This window comes from Peromyscus maniculatus, chromosome 16, assembly GCF_049852395.1.
Source record: "Peromyscus maniculatus bairdii isolate BWxNUB_F1_BW_parent chromosome 16, HU_Pman_BW_mat_3.1, whole genome shotgun sequence".
Classification (NCBI taxonomy): domain Eukaryota; kingdom Metazoa; phylum Chordata; class Mammalia; order Rodentia; family Cricetidae; genus Peromyscus; species Peromyscus maniculatus.
The window spans coordinates 53070326-53087581 of NC_134867.1; the positions used below are offsets into that span (position 1 = coordinate 53070326).

The 17256-nt window shown below is 45.7% G+C and overlaps 1 protein-coding gene across 2 annotated transcripts in view; it reads left to right on the forward strand.

The window, feature by feature from the left end:
* Window positions 1-17256, forward strand: part of Esr1 (estrogen receptor 1) — a 372005-nt gene that overhangs the window by 96324 nt on the left and 258425 nt on the right. The window contains exons 1-2 of one of the 2 annotated variants that reach the window (XM_006978086.4): window positions 9920-10210; window positions 12154-12688. In XM_006978086.4, coding sequence (XP_006978148.1) covers window positions 12225-12688 — 464 coding nt within the window. In that variant the 5' untranslated portion in view covers window positions 9920-10210; window positions 12154-12224. Of the gene's footprint in view, window positions 1-9919; window positions 10211-12153; window positions 12689-17256 lie in introns of those variants that run through there. The other variant, XM_015996803.3, reaches the window with a different exon arrangement.

The window sequence follows — 17256 nt, forward strand, 5'->3', positions numbered from 1 at the left end:
TTTCAGTTTGGCTTTTCTTCAGAGGTTCTATCTCTTTTCATATCTTGAATTGTTTTTGTTATTCTCATTCAACTGTTTGTGTTTTGGGTGTCTTCATTCAAGCATTTATTCTTATCCTCCTTAAGCCCCTTAATCATATTTATAAATACCATTTCAAAGTTCCTTGCCTTGTGTATCAACTAAGTTGTTTCTTGGGTGGGGGGCTCTTACAATGGGTACCCACTGAGTCCAGTTAGTGTTGCCTGCTGGAATGTTGATTGAGCTTGTTGGCTTTGTCTTGTGATGGTGAGCACAGTTGTGGTGAGTTCATGAGAGCAACGGCCATGTTGTGTCCAGAAGACAGCACTTCTCAGCTCCTCCCCTGATTCTGGCTCTCATAGTCTTTCTGGATACCTAAAACCTTACTGGGAGGAAGGGGTTAACACGGCTTCGTCTCATGATATTTTATGTCTTGAGAGAGAAAAGTTGAGGAATTGCTTCCTTCAAGACCTGTGCTAGGCCGGGCGTGGTGGCGCACGCCTTTAATCCCAGCACTTGGGAGGCAGAGGCAGGCGGATCTCTGTGAGTTCGAGGCCAGCCTGGGCTACCAAGTGAGCTCCAGGAAAGGCGCAAAGCTACACAGAGAAACCCTGTCTCAAAAAAAAAAAAAAAAAACCAAAAAAAAAAAAAAAGACCTGTGCTATCTTTTTTTGCGCTTCTGCGGTTTTATACGTTAGAGCAGCTTCATTTAATAAGAGTTCTCTCTATAAGAGTAACGTTCCTGCCAGGTAGCGGTGGTGCACACCTTTAATTCCAGCACTTGGAAGGCAGAGGCAAAGTTTCATGACATCTTGGTCTACAGAGCGGGTTCCAGGACAACCAGTACTACACAGAAAAACCCTATTTCGAAAAACAAAAACAAACGAAAACCAAAAACCAAAAACCAAAAACCAAAAAAAAGAAAAGAAAAGAAAGAAAGAAAAAGAAAAAGAAAGAAAATAGGAAAGAAAGAAATCAAGAGTCAAATTCCTGCATGAAAGGTATATTGGAAATTGGTTCAGTTAGAAAAGTGCCCCTATGCTGCTGGCTGAACAGAGGGCCTGAGCAAGCTAGAGTCATGATGGGATGGGGCTGAAGGGCTGGAAAGTCATTTGGCTTGGCATCTATACTGGAAGGAAGGACTGTAGGAGCCGTGCGTAAAGGTATCATGGGCTGGACCTGTGAAAGGGGGAACCCAAGGAGAGGCATCGAGGACCCACTGTCACAGAGTACCCCAGCCCATCAGGCACCTTCTTCTGCTTCATGATCGGGTCAGAACCTGGGGCTGATGGGACATCCCACCGTGATGAATAGGGTGAACGTGCCCTGCCAGGAAAGACCATAGGGAACAGACAGGCTTGACCACATGACAAAAGAAGATGGCCTGTGGTAGGAACAGGGAACTGAAAATAACAGAATGTAGAAAATGGGGTGGGAGATGTGTGTGTGGGGGGAACTGTACAATTTGTATGATGCAGCCATTTACTAACATTTGTGAAAACGTTTGTGGAGATATATTGTTTGTCCTCTGGATTTGTGGCCCAAAAGTTACTGGCAAGTGTCAATAAAGGGTTGTCTTTGTGCTGAGGTCTACTGGGAGTCCGCCACCGAGTTCTCCCGAATCTCTGTGTGTTTGTGTTCTTTGCAAGCAGCTTTCCAATTCCTTTAAGGGGCTAATGACTTTCAGGAAGGAGAGCACTCCGAGATCCTAAGGCAGCTTCTCTCCTCACTGCTGTAGCAGCCCAGACAGGAGTCTGAGCGTCTCTCAAATTTGATTCCCTTGGAAATAGAAAAATATCACGTCACGTCAAGTAATTAGTTCTGTTTTTGTTTTTGCGGTTGAAGGTGTTACATTTTCAAGTTTGTACAATTTAGCAGCTTCAGGAAGGATAGAAATGTGCTTGGTAGCAAGAAAGTTCAACTCAAATTATATGGAGATAAAACACGAGCCCTAAATGAGCTGTCTTCTGAGGGGCAATGGGTGGAAGGCAGATTACTTGTTTCTTCATGTTCTATTAAGGGAAGTCATGACCCTGAACACAAGTTGCTCCCCCTGTTTGCGGAAAACATGGTGTTCTCTTCACCAGTGATTTGGGAATGTGGGAAGGCAGTCTTCTGTTTTCCAAAGAGATGGGGATCTTTAAGGCTCCAAGAATATCATGTGGAGCCACCAAAATAATGCCTTGATTGAATTTGTGTTGACCATGGGCCAATCTGAAAGGAGGGTGTGGTATCCACTGAGTCTGGGGATGGGCTAGAAAGAAAGACATAATACCCTGTGCTCAGTGCTTCAGATGATGCTAATGATGCCCAGTGCCTTGCCCATGCCTTTCTTGGCTTCAGTCCTTCATAAGCACGTTCAAGAGTCTGGACATGGTGAGCAGAGGTGCCATCAGCTGTAATGATCCTTTCTAGGCTAGGAAGCATAGATTGTTCTAGAAAGTGTGAGTCTGCTTCCAAAATGTCCTCCAAGCTCTGGATCTAAACTTCAGCAGCAGTGATCACTCCTTCTGAATTAAGCCACTAAGGATGCCAGTTTGCAAGGCTAATAGGTTTGAGCCAGCTTTCTAAATTTGTTCTTCAAGTGGGATTTGTTGAGGGGTCCACCATACATCATACAACTATGCACTGAGACTTTGAAAACCCCGCCAGAGCCTGTTCTGCATTCATGGGCCATGGTAAGGCAGAGAGAAGTAAATAGGAAATCCAACAGAGTCACCAGGGCTAGGGCGGGAGTGGTGGTGGGTACTATGGTTTGTGTGCTGTCTCCAGAACCAATGTTGGAATTTAGCAGCCACTGAAACTATCTTAGAAGGTGCAGAACTTCAAGTGATGACCAAGGCCATTCTTGTGGAAGCCAGTTCCAGAAAAAGGGCAGCATTTTAGCTTGATTTTTCTCTGCCTCACACACAAGCCTTTTCATCAGAGTCTTACCCAGATGCAGCCTTTCCATCATGGAGTTCCAGCCCCCAGAATCACAACCAAATTAATTATTACTGTTTATTCATGACATGGTCTGTGATATTCTCTGAAAGCAGCAGAGACAGACAAAGACCAGGGAAATATGAGCATTTGTAAAAGCACCCAAGAGGAAATCAAGGCAGGTTTCCTGGTGGCGGTGATTTCTCAAGGAAGACTGCTTGCGAGACAGATGGTAAAGGGAGATGGAAAGATTCCATTTAGAGCATCCTGCATATGGGAACATTCACATCTGGAGTAAGTATTTGCACACTGTGGAAGTTATCTGCCTGAAGGAATGAAAGGCCCATGGAAGAGGGGAGATGGAGGGTGACTTTTGAGAATCAAGGATGACAACTCAAGTTCCTTTGCTTGTGAGATAGACTGATCTTTCTCCAGTGCAGGGGATAGGGAAAGAAAGCAGAAGGGTGGAGGCAATGACCTAGAAGAGAAGACAGTGGCCTGGAAATCATGGTGAGTGTGAGCATAGAGGGCAGACTCAAAAGAGATTGAGGAACTAGAAATAAAAGTTTGTGATAGATGCACTACAAGATGGAGGAAGGGACCCGGGGGATAGAGGGCTGATTTCTTTGGGCCTGTGCAGTGGTGTGTATGAAATGCTATCTACCAAGATAGGAAACAGAGGGGAAGATCAGGTCTGAGGAAAAGATAAATTAGTTATGAAGACTTTGAACATTAAATGGTAAGTATACAACAGGTGCTCAATAAATATGTATGGATTGAGTGAACCTGTAGACAAAAATGTTCAATCTGGGAAGGGGTCCTTTCTCCAGGATGGAGATCTTGGGTAGAGATTTCCCTCTGAGCTCTTCAAAGTACAGATGAAACGTAACTTCTGGGAGTTGCTATGGAGATCCAAGGGGAGGAGACTGGAGAGGAGTGGAGACTTGAGGTACCAAATGAAGAGCAATTTCAGCTTCTTAGGACAGGCAGGCTAAGAAGCAGTTTCAGGACAGCCTCAGTGCAAAGGGACATTGAGACAGGTAAATGCAAGGAAAGGCTGGGGGAGATGATATAGCCAATAAAGCCATGCAAGCTTTGAGCTTTGATCCCTAATACCCATGTCTAAATTAGTGGTGGACCTTTAATCCTGTTTCTGGGCATGCAGAGATAAGGGGATCCCTGGGGCTTGGTGGCCAGCTAGTCTGGTCTAATTAATTGGAAGTTCCCAGTTCAGAGAGAGACCTTGCCTTAAAACCTAAGGTGAGCGTGATGAAGGAAGACAGTCAAAGTCTACCTCTGGCCTTTGTTTATATCTGCCTCACTCAGACTAGCGCACACACACCAAATAACACACACACACACACACACACACACACACACACACACACACACACACACAAGAATAAGAAAAAATAAGCAGAAAAAGAAAACTACTGGGAGAAATGATAGAAAAAAAAACCCTAAACTTTTGGTAGCTTGGAGGGCAAAAACCTTTGCTTGGTTTGTTTTTGAGTACTGACACTGACTGAAGTGTGTCTTCTCCAAACTCCTAGTTTGGATCTGTATCAGCCTCATGGGACTATCTCCATATAGGAACCTTAGGCAGTTCAGGTTGAGTGAGTGATGCCATGGGTCTTATCAAGCCTTACCAAGAGGGAGTGCCATCTCTATCTTTCTTCTCTTGCCCTCATTCTATGATGATACAGTCACACTGAGAAGTCAAGCTACCTGCTCTCAGATTTCAGTTTCCCTAACCAAGAGAAAGGAAATGCCTGCTGTTTCGGCTCCCTGTCTGTGACATTTTGTGATGGCGGCCTGAGCTGACTAAGACAGTACTCAACACTTCAGAGTTGCTCTTGGTAAATATAGTAATCAATATTGTTTCAGTGAACTGAATGAATGAGTCATTCATTGGCATGATTGCAGACACACTACTCTCTCAACACAGCATGATTTGCCACTCAGGTAGGGGGGGGGCAGGAGAGAGGAGAGCATCTGCTAGCCAGCATGAGGGTCCTGGGTGCCCAGGGAGAGTGGGAGGCAGCCATGGCCATGACTAAATACAAGGACAGGCTTAGACAAAGTCTCCAAACTCAAATGCTCTGCTACCCTTTGGCTTTTCTTCCTACCATTTGGTGGGCTAGGCTCTGAAACTGGAGACAATTCTTGGTTGATTATGTGGGATGTGTGTGTGTGTGTGTGTGTGTGTGTGTGTGTGTGTGTGTGTAACCCTCCTAACAGTAGATAAGCCTATCTGAATTTAAGTATATTTAGCCATTGGCTGTTGCACAGCACAAAGGAATAACACCCTAAGCTGACAATGTGATTCCTCAAGTAAACAATAGATAAGGAAGGAGAGGGACACTGTGTGACAATAATTGTTATAATTGCAATTCATGTGTTACTCACAGCACTTACCTTGAAAGCCCTTTCTGAATGACCTTTTACCACATGCTATATAGGTAAGTAGTATAAAAAGTTTGTAAGAGATTTGAAAAAAATAAAATTTCCAAGAAAAGGTAAGACGAAAAAGAGACTGAATTCTGTTAAGCTGAGCATTACCTCTGAATCACTCATTGATCTGTACTAAAGAGAAGCCATTATGCTGAGCAACCAGGAATTGGAATTATCTTCAAGCCACCATCAGGAAGACCAGAGTAGATCTGAGGGTACAGGGTTTATGAGAGGACTTTGGATGAGTGACTGGTGTACCAATATACTTTCTTTGCATTGGCAATAGGGTGGAACGTTAAGGCTTCCCATTGGCTTCAGGTTACTGTGTATCCTTTTAGGCTTCCAAGCTTAACATTTCAACACCTACTATTCTTAAAAGGTCTATGAATGGAAGAATGTTAGTAAACTTCAGGGTCTTCCAGGGGCTCCTACTGCAGGCAGCAGGCTTTGACTTAGGAAATGACAACTTCACATCCTGTTGCTAGGGGAAGTTTGCTGTGGGATGGTCTGTATGTCAAATTGCTTTGATTGGTCAATAAATAAAACACTGATTGGCCAGTGGCTAGGCAGGAAGTACAGGCGGGACTAACAGAGAGGAGAAAAGAAAGAACAGGAAGGTGGAAGGAGTCACTGCCAGCCGCCACCATGACAAGAAGCACGTGAAGATGCCAGTAAGCCATGAGCCACGTGGCAAGGTACAGATTTATGGAAATAGATTAATTTGAGCTATAAGAACAGTTAGCAAGAAGCCTGCCACAGCCATACAGTTTGTAAGCAATATAAGTCTCTGTGTTTACTTGGTTGGGTCTGAGCGGCTGTGGGACTGGCGGGTGACAAAGATTTCCTGTGGACAAGGCAGGAAAACTCTAGCTACAGAAGCTGGTGCTGGAAGCCCAGTACCCAGATGGGCACACTGTAATTTGGAAATGGGTGATATGTGCTCCAACTTGTAAGTTAGAAAAAAAAAATCATCTATGGAAACAAACAGCCTGTAAAAGCAGGGGATTGATTAGAATAGGTATTAACGGACTCTCTGGGTTGGGTTGACTGGAATAGTCAAATGGTCTATAGTTTGATTGACATGGTTGTTAATGGTCAAATCTAGTCATGTTTGTCAGGCTGCATACTTAATATATGTGCATTACATTGTACATGGATTTTTGCTTCAAAAAACAAAGCTCTAAGGTCAAAGTCTGGGAGCCAATAAAAAAAAAATCAATGTCCAAATTATCTTTAAAAGGAGGAGCCCTTTAGAAGCCAACTCATTGTACTTCTGCTTTAGAGGAAAACAGTATCCAATCAGGACTCAAGGACAAGTTTTTAGCTGGCATGTTCATTCATTCCTGTGATTCCAGTGCCCTGGTGGCTGAGTCGGGAGGATCATCATGGGCTTGGAGCCATCCTGGTCTACATAGTGAGTTCCCCGGGAGCCTGGGCTTCAGACTGAGACTTTGTCTTAAAAAGAAAAGAAAGGACAAAAGGGAAAGAAAGAGTGTGCACCCACGCTCGGGAGCACACACACACACACACACACACACACACACACACACACACACACGCACACACACACACGCACACCATTTATATATAATCAGGGTAATGTTCAAGCCAAACGGAGCTAAGCCTTCTCATCTCAGTGCAGGGACCATGTTAGTAGCACAAGTGATCATGGAGCTACATCCCATTTTATTTCTTTCATGTTTTTGTAGAAGGATAATGTTTTTGTAAATGTAAAAAGCCTTCAATGGGGCTGGAGAGGAAGCTGTGTCTGCTCCTGGTCCTGTCTGGTTAAGAACTGAAATGGAAAGCTCTCTGGTGAATCATGCTGCTGAGCACTGCCAGCTTGTGCCTCAGGATTAGATGGATTTGAAGTTTGATTTTTTTATAGCTCCAGTTGCTGTGAAGACAGGAAGACAAACATCCCAGCAAAAACACAAAACAAACAAAACAAAACAAACAAACAAACAAAGAGTTTGGAAAGTGCTGGATGGTCATGGTCATGTGGAAAGTTGTCAGACATGGGCATTCAGACAGATGGGATGTTACTTTGTCACTTGAAGTATCTAGATAGGAAATTAGCCCATATTTGGTGACCGAACAGTGGCCAGACAAGATGCTATGTGTTTAAGTTCTCAGAGTCAGACCTTGTGTTTGAGCTGTTCCTCCGTGGGCTGAGGTGATAAAAATGACTTCAGTTCAGGGAGGAAGGTGATCGATGACTGGGAAGGACAATGGAGGCTCAGAGGAGAGAGGAGGCACAGAGGAGGGAGGGCACAGAGGATGACGACCATGAGGATGTGCTTGGGCCAAACCTCAAGAAGGCGTGTGTGTTTCCTGCCAAGCCAGCAAAGTGGATATTCCAAGAAAAAAAAAATCAAGACAAGCTTTGGGGAGGTCTTTTGAACAAGGGATTTTCATCTGACTGTGGCCCAGGCTACCTGTTGGAGGCGGTAGACTAGAAAGGACAGGTCTGGGAGAGAGGAAGGCCTTGGCTCTTAAAGAAGCTGGGGTTTGGGATGATGGTGGAGCTGAGTTTGGACAAGGTAGAACCTGCAGTAGTGAAAGGTCAGGAAAGGAGACTGAGGCCAGGATCAGGGAAGAGCTAGAGGAGGAAAGAGACAGAAGGAGCTGTCCTTGGGAGGTAAGAGGCGCCCAAAAGGGGGCCGGGAACGCAATGGGAAGGAAGAGAGCACAAAGCTACAGAAGGCAAAAGAGTGCCAGGCCCTAGAGGAAGCGGTGATGTTTTAATGTGGGGGACCAGAGGGAAGCCAGTGATGCTGTGTCCAAAGAGACTGAAGGGAGCGCTGTGTTGAGGAAGGGAGAGAATGAAGGTGGGTGTTTGCATTAGCTGGTTCTCAGCAGGAGACCACTGTCCATGACATCTGGAGAGATCACCCTGGGCAGGAGGGCAAGAGAAGCTCACGCTCTCTCCTTCACCTGGGCATGCCACGAGGCCACATGTGGGAGTCAAGAGAGGAGAGAGAGGCGAGAATCCAAGAGAAAATCATTGGCTAGAGCACCAGAGGACAACCAGCATAGTTTGTCATGCTTCCCCCACAACCCTGGCCCTAGGAGACTGGGAGACAGAGTTTACCAAGAGGAGTCTGAAAGCTATTCCTGGAAATGTCTTTCTTGGGTTATCTCAGGCTAACTGGGATCATAAACTTCTCCACAGCCAAAGTCCCTGAGATGATGGCTGCCTTCTTACCCTTCCCTTGCAGGTCTCTACCCCCCCCCCCCCTTTTCTCTTTTTAATTCCAACTTTCCTTGACTCTCTTGTTTTCTTTTCTCTCTCCCTCCTTTCTTGCATGTTTTTGTTTTGGACTGACTTGGTGAATGGTTGTCCACGGTTGATCTACGGGAGGCGCCACCATCTCCAGGATTCAACATTATCATCAACGAAGGGCTAACAACCTTTCTTCTCAATACTTACTTGCTTGTTAATCTGTGCAGCGCTGGAACTCAAACCCTGGGCTTCCCATATGCTGAGTGAATGCTTACGACTCACACCACAGCTCTCAATATTTATATTAGATATTTATGGTCACGGCAGATTGTTGAGGGAACTTGTCTATGTTCTGATATTATGACCTTTCATCTTTCCAAAAACAAAAACAAAAAAATGTATAGTTGAAGCATGATATCATTAGTCTTTTTTTCTCTCTATTACTTTCTTTGTACTGGTTCAAGGGCCACTCATAAATCTCTTGGTAACTGCTTAGGGTCCTAGGGCCGGAGACTGGCCACTCCTGGCATTGTGATTAGTCACTTAATACCTAAGGTGGTGACTAATGTCTGGCAACAGAGACTTCGCTAGACCTCCCGAGTCCTGGGACCCAGGGCGAGGGCAGAGGCAGGGTACCTTAGTACTCTGCATTGTCCTGTGGTGGAGAGAAGAGCTGAGAACCAGGTGCATCTATTCGAAATCACTGCTGGAAGAGACCTCTGTCTACAACCAACTTGTGATCAGTTTAAAGCAAAGCTGCTTTTCGCTCACAGCTCTAAGATTAAAATATCTTTTTTTTTTTTTGGCGGGGGGGATGTGTTTATAGACAGCAGTCAGTGGTCTCTGGGTGGAGAGGCTCATGGGTTTGGTTAATGAGGTGGGGGAGTATTGCATTTCAGTTGGACACATATCCCTGGAATGCCAAAATATTTATTGCAGAGTCTGACCTCCTTATGCCCCTGGTAGCATGGCCGTTGAGCATCCCATCCAGAGGTGAAGTGGGGCTAGGACATTTGGTCCAAATGTATCCCAGAAGGCTTTTCTTGTTTAATTGCATTGTTTAGGAAGAACCCCCTTCACCCCCCTCCCCCCGGCATAGTTTGTAAACTTGATCTCCACACACTTCCACTGCTGTTCCAGTTTTATCTGTGAACCTGTGATTTATAGCCAGCCCTGTCTCACTCTCTATAAGCAGAAAGCACGGGACGCTTCTGGCTCCACAGGTAGGAAGCAAAGGGGGGCTGGAGTTTCTTCTAGGAACGCTGACGCGCGGAGTCGAGCTGTGCTACTGCGGTCCCCGGGCGGCGGCAGACAGAACTCTCCCCTTCTCCCCACTGCCATTCACCCAGCGTTGTGCAGAAGCCCAGCTGCCGCGTCTGCCGGGAGGGGCTGCCAAGTGCCCTGCCTACTGGCTGCTTCCCGAGAGTCCCTGCCACTCCACATACAAACACATCCACACACGCTCTGCCTTGATCATACACCGAGGCATTCGATCATCGGAGCACGTTCCTTCCTTCCTTCTTACTGTCTCGGCTCTCACCTCTACAAACCCATGGAACATTTCTGGAAAGGCGCTCTTGAACCAGCAGGGTAGGATCGTCTTTTGATTTCTCTCTCTGTAGCTTGAGCATTTTGAGAAAGCAACTTACCTTTCTGCCTACTGTCTGTATCCTAGCCGGAGAGGAGCCTGCGCTGTTTTCCTATCGGGGGAATCTGTTCGGCTCCTTTCCCCCGCTTTCTGGACTTGTAGGATTCTTTGTGCCATTTGTATGTAATTTGGCAGGCTCAGATTTTTAAAGAGCCTCAGGAAATGCTTGCTTTTGCATGTGTTTTAAAAAGGCATTTGAAAATTGAAAGTGTGATTTACGGAAACTAAATCATCTGTAAAAAGATTGCTCTAGAAAGTAATGGTTGCTGGCCATAAAGAGAAATATCTGCGATTCACCTAATGTGTTTTTAACCCTTTCTTTACTATCCCCTGTCCTTAGGGGATGCTCAACTCAACTTTGTCTTTGGATTTAAATCAGCTTAGCTGAGTATCATCCAAAATGATCTGTTTTTCTAAGAATTAGATAAAGTGTACTTGGTAGAGAATATTTTTAAAGTGTTACTATTAGTAACAGCGAACCTTGACATTTGCATGTATCAGGTACTCTTTAGGGGGTCTGTGGGATAGCGATTAAAGTCAAATGTTAATTGTTATTTTAGGGGCTATCAGGTTGGGGCAAAAGCAGTTTATTTTAAAAAGTATAAATTTATATCTTTTGTTACATTAACAAGTGTGTGTGTATACATATACAATCAGAGTTTAATTCAATACTGGATTATAAACTTGTTACCTCTTTGTCATGAGAATATTTGATTCCATGTGCCTTACCCCAAGTGAGCCAAGAGGGTCCATTTGTAGAATTCAAGAGCTGAAAGACAGGAGAGTCTTTCCCAAGTTTCTGGTTAGACAGACAGGGTTATCTAATTGCCAGAGCTTTGGTTAAGGAGCCCAGGTGATATTTTATGGGAAAACGTCTCAGTTCACGTTCAGTTTTCTCAAGTTTTGGTTGCATAACCTGTGGAAGGCAGGGACACCCATGTGCGCCTAACTGAAGGTTTTTCTGAATCATATCCGCATGAGAATTTCAAAAGGAAGCGAATTTGGTATTGGGGTCCAACAAAAACAGAAAAGCCAAGCTGAGCGAATCTGTGATGATGGCTGTGCTGGAAGGGACCCCTTGGGGAGCGCTTTTTTTCTTCTTTTTTCAGATGTTGGAAGCTGAAGGATAGCACTTTTCTCTTGACTCCAAGTGCAGATCTTCCTATACACGCTCCATCTCCGCTCTCCTGGCCCTAGATGCCTGCTATCTGTCTCCGCCAATGCTAAATATAGCTGTCTGTGGCTGGCTGCATATGCAACCACACACGCCATCCTATTTGCCATATCTCAGTTACAGATACAGTTACGTCCTCCCTGGGTCATTCTATGCATACACTACGTCCTTCTAGCCAACAAGAACACCGAACCAAACAGAAAGAGACAAACAGAGACAGATTGGAGCCTGGCACCGGCGCACAGGCAAAAAAGGAATCAGGAAAAAAGCGGCCTGTGGCTTAGTCTGCATTTGTTGCAACCCTAGTCTTGCTGGGGTTGGGGGTGGGGGGCGCGGCTGCTGGAGATCCCTCAGCTCCCTCACACCCCCTGCAGCGAAATCCAGCAGCGAAGACCAGGAAAGTTAAGTTCAGGGAAGCGGTTCTTTGGGTGCGCGCGCGGTGTGATGTTTCCACCGGTGCCTGAAAGCAGCAGCCCCGGGTCGGCAGCTTCCAGCAGGTTTGCGATGTCTAAGAGCAGGGAAGACCAGTATGTAAAGTTAGAGAGTGGCGGGGTGCGCTCGCTGGAGTTGGGCCACCTGGGCTCTGCAGGCTCGCTCTGCCCCTGGGAAGGGGCCAGGGCTTGGGCCAGCGCTCGCGCCCAGAGGGACCTGAGCTGCGTCGCCTCTCACCGCCCGCTCTGCTCTCTCTCTCTCTCCTCTTTTTTTTTCCAGGTGGCCCGTCCGCTGCTGAGCGCTCTGCGTGCGCAGGGAGCCTGCCTGCACCTCGCCGGCCGCCCCTGACCATGACCATGACCCTCCACACCAAAGCTTCGGGAATGGCCTTGCTGCACCAGATCCAAGGGAACGAGCTGGAGCCCCTTAACCGCCAGCAGCTCAAGGTGCCCCTGGAGAGGGCCCTGGGCGAGGTGTACGTGGACAGCAGCAAGCCCGCTGTGTTCAACTACCCCGAGGGCGCCGCCTACGAGTTCAACGCCGCAGCCGCGGCTGCCACGGCGCCGGTCTACGGCCAGTCGGGCATCGCCTATGGCCCCGGGTCCGAGGCTGCCGCCTTCGGTGCCAACAGCCTGGGGGCTTTCCCCCAGCTCAACAGCGTGTCGCCCAGCCCGCTGATGCTACTGCACCCGCCGCCGCCACAGTTGTCGCCCTTCCTGCACCCGCACGGCCAGCAGGTGCCCTACTACCTGGAGAATGAGCCTAACGCCTACGCCGCCGCCGTGCGCGACGCCGGCCCTCCCGCCTTCTTCAGGTACCCACGCCACGTCGGGTGGGCCTCTGTGCCAGGTCTGGCCCGGGGAGGGAGCGCGAGGAGGGCGGGGGGGGGGACCTCGCGGGCCACAGGCCGCCCCCTCCCACCCTTCGAGGAAGTCGGGAAGGATTCTTTGCGGAGCCCGCTTTTTCTCCTTTGGCAGCTTAAAAACAATACCAACAACAACAGCAGCAGCAACAACAACAATATTCTCCACCCACAGCTGTCTGTGGGAGGGGCGGATCCAAAGGGCCCGTGTTTCCTAACTACACAAGCATTGGAAAACAGTCCAAAGAAGTTATTTACGGGGAGAATGCCCCAAAGCGAGTAAACCCCAGGTGGTCAGTACAAGGATCCCCTTTATTATTTAAAGGTGGAGGTGTGTGGGTTAGTGAAGCCCAGGGGAGATTTATTAGTCATTATTTTTTAAAAAAATGTTTCAGTGGGTCGGTTCAGTGTTCTTTCACCCAGAGTTTTGGCCTGGAAACATGTAAGGTATACTGGAGAAGATGAAGTTTTAGGTAGATCTCTTGGCCTCTGTTCTCCATTCCAGGGCTCTGGATTGAGTTCGGATTGCTCAAAGGAGCTGGCCTGGGAGTTTGGGAGGTGAATGGGTCTCAACCCAGTCTTGATTTCTGGCCGAGTTCGAGTTCGAGCAGACTGGGAATTTATAGGTGTCCCGTGTGTTTAGAACATGCCACACAGAAGCAGCAATCCCCCTTCAGCTAAGCTGCATGTCCAGCCCAGCAAGCAGAGAATGCTCTGGAGTGGCACGCGAGTTAGCTCCGTCTTGCCCCTCAAGCAGGCACTGTGCAAGAAGCCAGGGCAGTCCGGGACACAGGGGAATCCAGGACACAGAGACTCTCTGTGACCCAAGTGACTATTGTTTTGTGTCCTCAGTTTTAGTTTCTCCTAAGAGATTATTATTATTATTATTATTATTTATTTTCATGTCCCTTTCCTCTCATTTCTGCCTTGCCCCCGTGGGCCTGCAGAAGGCTTAGGTGGGTGGTTTTGGTAAACACCTACCTGAAGAGTTGCCTAATAACACATGGGCCAGGTATGGAGTCTTCAGGTGCCCACACGCTGCCGAATCAAAGCCACTGTAGGCTGGCTCCGGGCAGTTGGCTCCTGCCTCTGCCCAGACCTTCTGCATTACAAGCCGTGGACCATTTTTTTGCTCAGTGTTCTGTTTCCAGATGTATTTATAGCAGAAGAAACAGGACTAAGGTGCAGATTGGCCCCAGAGGATATTGAAAGGTGATTTCTCGGTGTATCCAAGCTCACCTTCAGCCCACTCACTCAGGGAACCAAGGCATCAGATACTGAAGTGGGTCCAGGCCCAGTTTTTACATTCAGGATAAACAGCGAACAAAACTTAAAAAAATTGCTGGGTTCAAATTCATCTAATGTGCTTTAATTCAGGGTTAAGATGGAAGTGAAAAAGAATTCATTCTCTCGACTTTTTTTTTCCCTCCAAGCCTGAGGAACAAAATACATCGATTAAGTCTAATTCATACTTTTAAAATTCCTTGATGTTAAGGACCGTATTGGTAGAATGTGAATCCTCTAACCTTGTGGTGGAGTCCCAAAAGTATTTTCTTTTCCATTTAATTTTCAGTTCTTTTATTGCAAATTAATGCCACTGAATTTCAATGGGGACTAATGAGGCTGCTCCTTGGCGGGTTATTTACTGCCTTGCTAATAATTGCAAAGTGAGCATGGGAAAATAAAGAAGGATCACATTTTATTCAACACTGCCCATCATCTTTGGGGCAAAGAATCTTACCATATAATATCCCATCTTAAACTTCTACTCCAAATTATATTCTGATACTTAAAAAAAAACACAAAATGAAGAGGGATTCTTAAAAGTAAAGCTAAAAATATATTGCACATAGGTGGAATTCTGGGTGGAAATTTAGTTTTAGGATGATTTTCTTATTTGGCTTATTTTCTATACCACCTTTGCTGTTTTGTTTGAATTGTGCCTCTTATTAATTAGGGAAAAGTCTATGCAAGTGTTTCAAATGGGTGCTTTATGATATTTTTTTTCTTTCTGAGATTTTCTTTTTTGAATAATTCTGGATTAAAAAAAAAGAAGAAAGAAAACAGTTGAACAGAGCCTTTAAAAAAACTCTTTACTTTTTCTAAGTAGTTTTTCTCAATAGTTTGGGGGCTGAACGCTGAGTTTTTACAAATTGCCTCTCATGATTCGGTGCACGATGAAGTCAGTTTACCAGGTCTAAGTTTTGAAAATGGAACAAAACCTGAAAGATCTTAGTGTCTTAGAGCGCAGGACAACGCAGTTAGGACGGGCTTCACTTTCTTTGCCTATGGATCCTAGACTAGTGAAACACTTCTTACTGTGGGTTGAGGTTAAAGAAGTTTGGGAGATACAGGCCTTAAAATGTGTTCAGGAGAAAATAAACCATTTAGGCAAGTGGCTGTAGTTTTGTTTATACACCCCCCCAAAAAAAACCCTAGTTGTCCATCTATATTTTATTTTTTCTATATGCATTGCCTTGGTGTCTGTGGGCCAGTTAGGCTAAGATTTATTATTTCTGGTGGTGGAACAGGGCCGCTTTGTGAGTTCTGCATCTGCATGTCCCAGTGGACCACAGGGATGTTCAGGAAGTTTGGGTGAAGTTTGAATTATTCAGCATCTGCATGCTGTCGCTACCTTTTCCATTGGCCATACTGTGCAGCCATATTTGGTTACAAAGAGAAATAGCAGGTAGAATTGCTTGGGGCTTGTAATAAAGCAAGAAATGCTGTCCCCGGCCAAGCTAACTTGTTACCGAGACATGTTCATAATAGACAAGCTGTGGTTTCATAGGCTGCTACTTACTGAAAATTTCATGGAGTCATTTTGTCCAGAATTCTTCTTTAGGTTTTAGCTAACTTTGAGAATTTTAAAGAAAGTGAAAGATGAAACGATTATCTTGGCCAAAAATTTAACATAGGTGTTTAGTGCTGCCTGAACATTTTAATTTTAGTTTAATTAGTCAGTATTTCTAAACCACTTTTCTACTAAAACAAAACAAAACTTCCTTCCACATCAGCCAATGCCGTGATAATTTGGATACTGATGTCTGTAGAGTCTGGTGAACTAGTTTGTCTATAGTGATGAATGAAGACTACTTCTCAACTTCGAGAAGGACCAGGGAGAGAGTTGCGGGACTAATATTCCAGTTTCCGATGATTCCTCCCATGTACTTGAAGGAGCTGGCCACTCTTTTTCTTTCGGCTCCTACATGTTTTAATCATTTAAATTGTCGCCGACTACTTGACATGTCAAATCGGTCTAAGAATAGCGCTGCACACTCTGGAAGGAGTGTACGCTTGGGTCTAGATGGCATCGTACCTCTGAACCCATTTTCTCTCTCACCGGCCCCATGCGGCTTGTACCCGCCTTGAAGAGAGCTCTTAGGGGTAACTGCCACTTAGTCCAAACTTCTGTTTCCATTGACTTGGCTCCAACTCCACAGTTTTTTGTTATTTACCTTTTACGAATATATATTCATAAATATATGCTCCCAAGTTCATAATTTGAGAAAATTCAGGTTGAGCACATTTGATTTCTTATACTTGAAAAACATAGAAGGCAGGGTAGTGGACAGCAGGGAGAATGGTGAAGGATGCCAGCCTTTCCAGGATGACGAGAACATAGTGCTTTTCCGCATGAGACTGTGCATGTGAAGGCAGTGTGATGTCTACACAGCATTAGGCATTTTTTTTATTACTTTACCCACATCTGACTATCTGTCAGTATGTTTATGTGCACTAGAGCAAGAGGAAAGGATAGATCTGAGCGGCTAGGAGTATCGTTACAAATGGGGAGTGACGGCAACATGAAATCTTTTTTTTCCTGCAAGCCCAAATCTAAATGAAATCTTTATTACTACATGACATTTGTTTGCGCTCTGCTCATCATAAGGAACATGTGGGTTATGGGTACCTTTGTAGAACATCCAAGTGGTATGTGGAAAGTTTCGTATCAGGAACTTCACAGATTTGAATCATGTTTTTACCAACTCCACACAGTACACAAGATGAATCCTCCTCTGTCTTCCCCGTGCTGGCAGCAATTCTTTTAGTGTGATTTGGGAAAGTCCAGGTTGAGAGAGCAGTGTATAGTGTGCCCCCCTCCTTCTGCCGCAGGAGACTGTGGACGGATGTCGAGAAAGAAGCAAATCAGTTTTTCATTTTAATGTTGAGTGTCAGTTCACTTATTCAGGAAGGGGAAATGTGGAATGGTTATACATGTTTAGAATCAAAATACACACTCCCAGAGAGATTCTAGATCCATCCAAAGAGTACGGCAGTTTGCGCACACCCCGAACCGAGTGAAAGCATGTGGAATTTCACCAAGAGCTGGCGGCGGCAGTTCATCCAAGTTCCTAAGGAGTTTTATTTTGTGGGTTCAGCTCTTGCAGTGAGCTGATGGATGATTTTGTTTTGAAGAGTTCCCTCTTCAACCTGCCATCTTACTCTTGAGTGCTCAAGCAATCTGGAGGTTAAGGGGGGGGGGCACCTGTATGGTTGGTCTCAGGATTGAGAAGTAA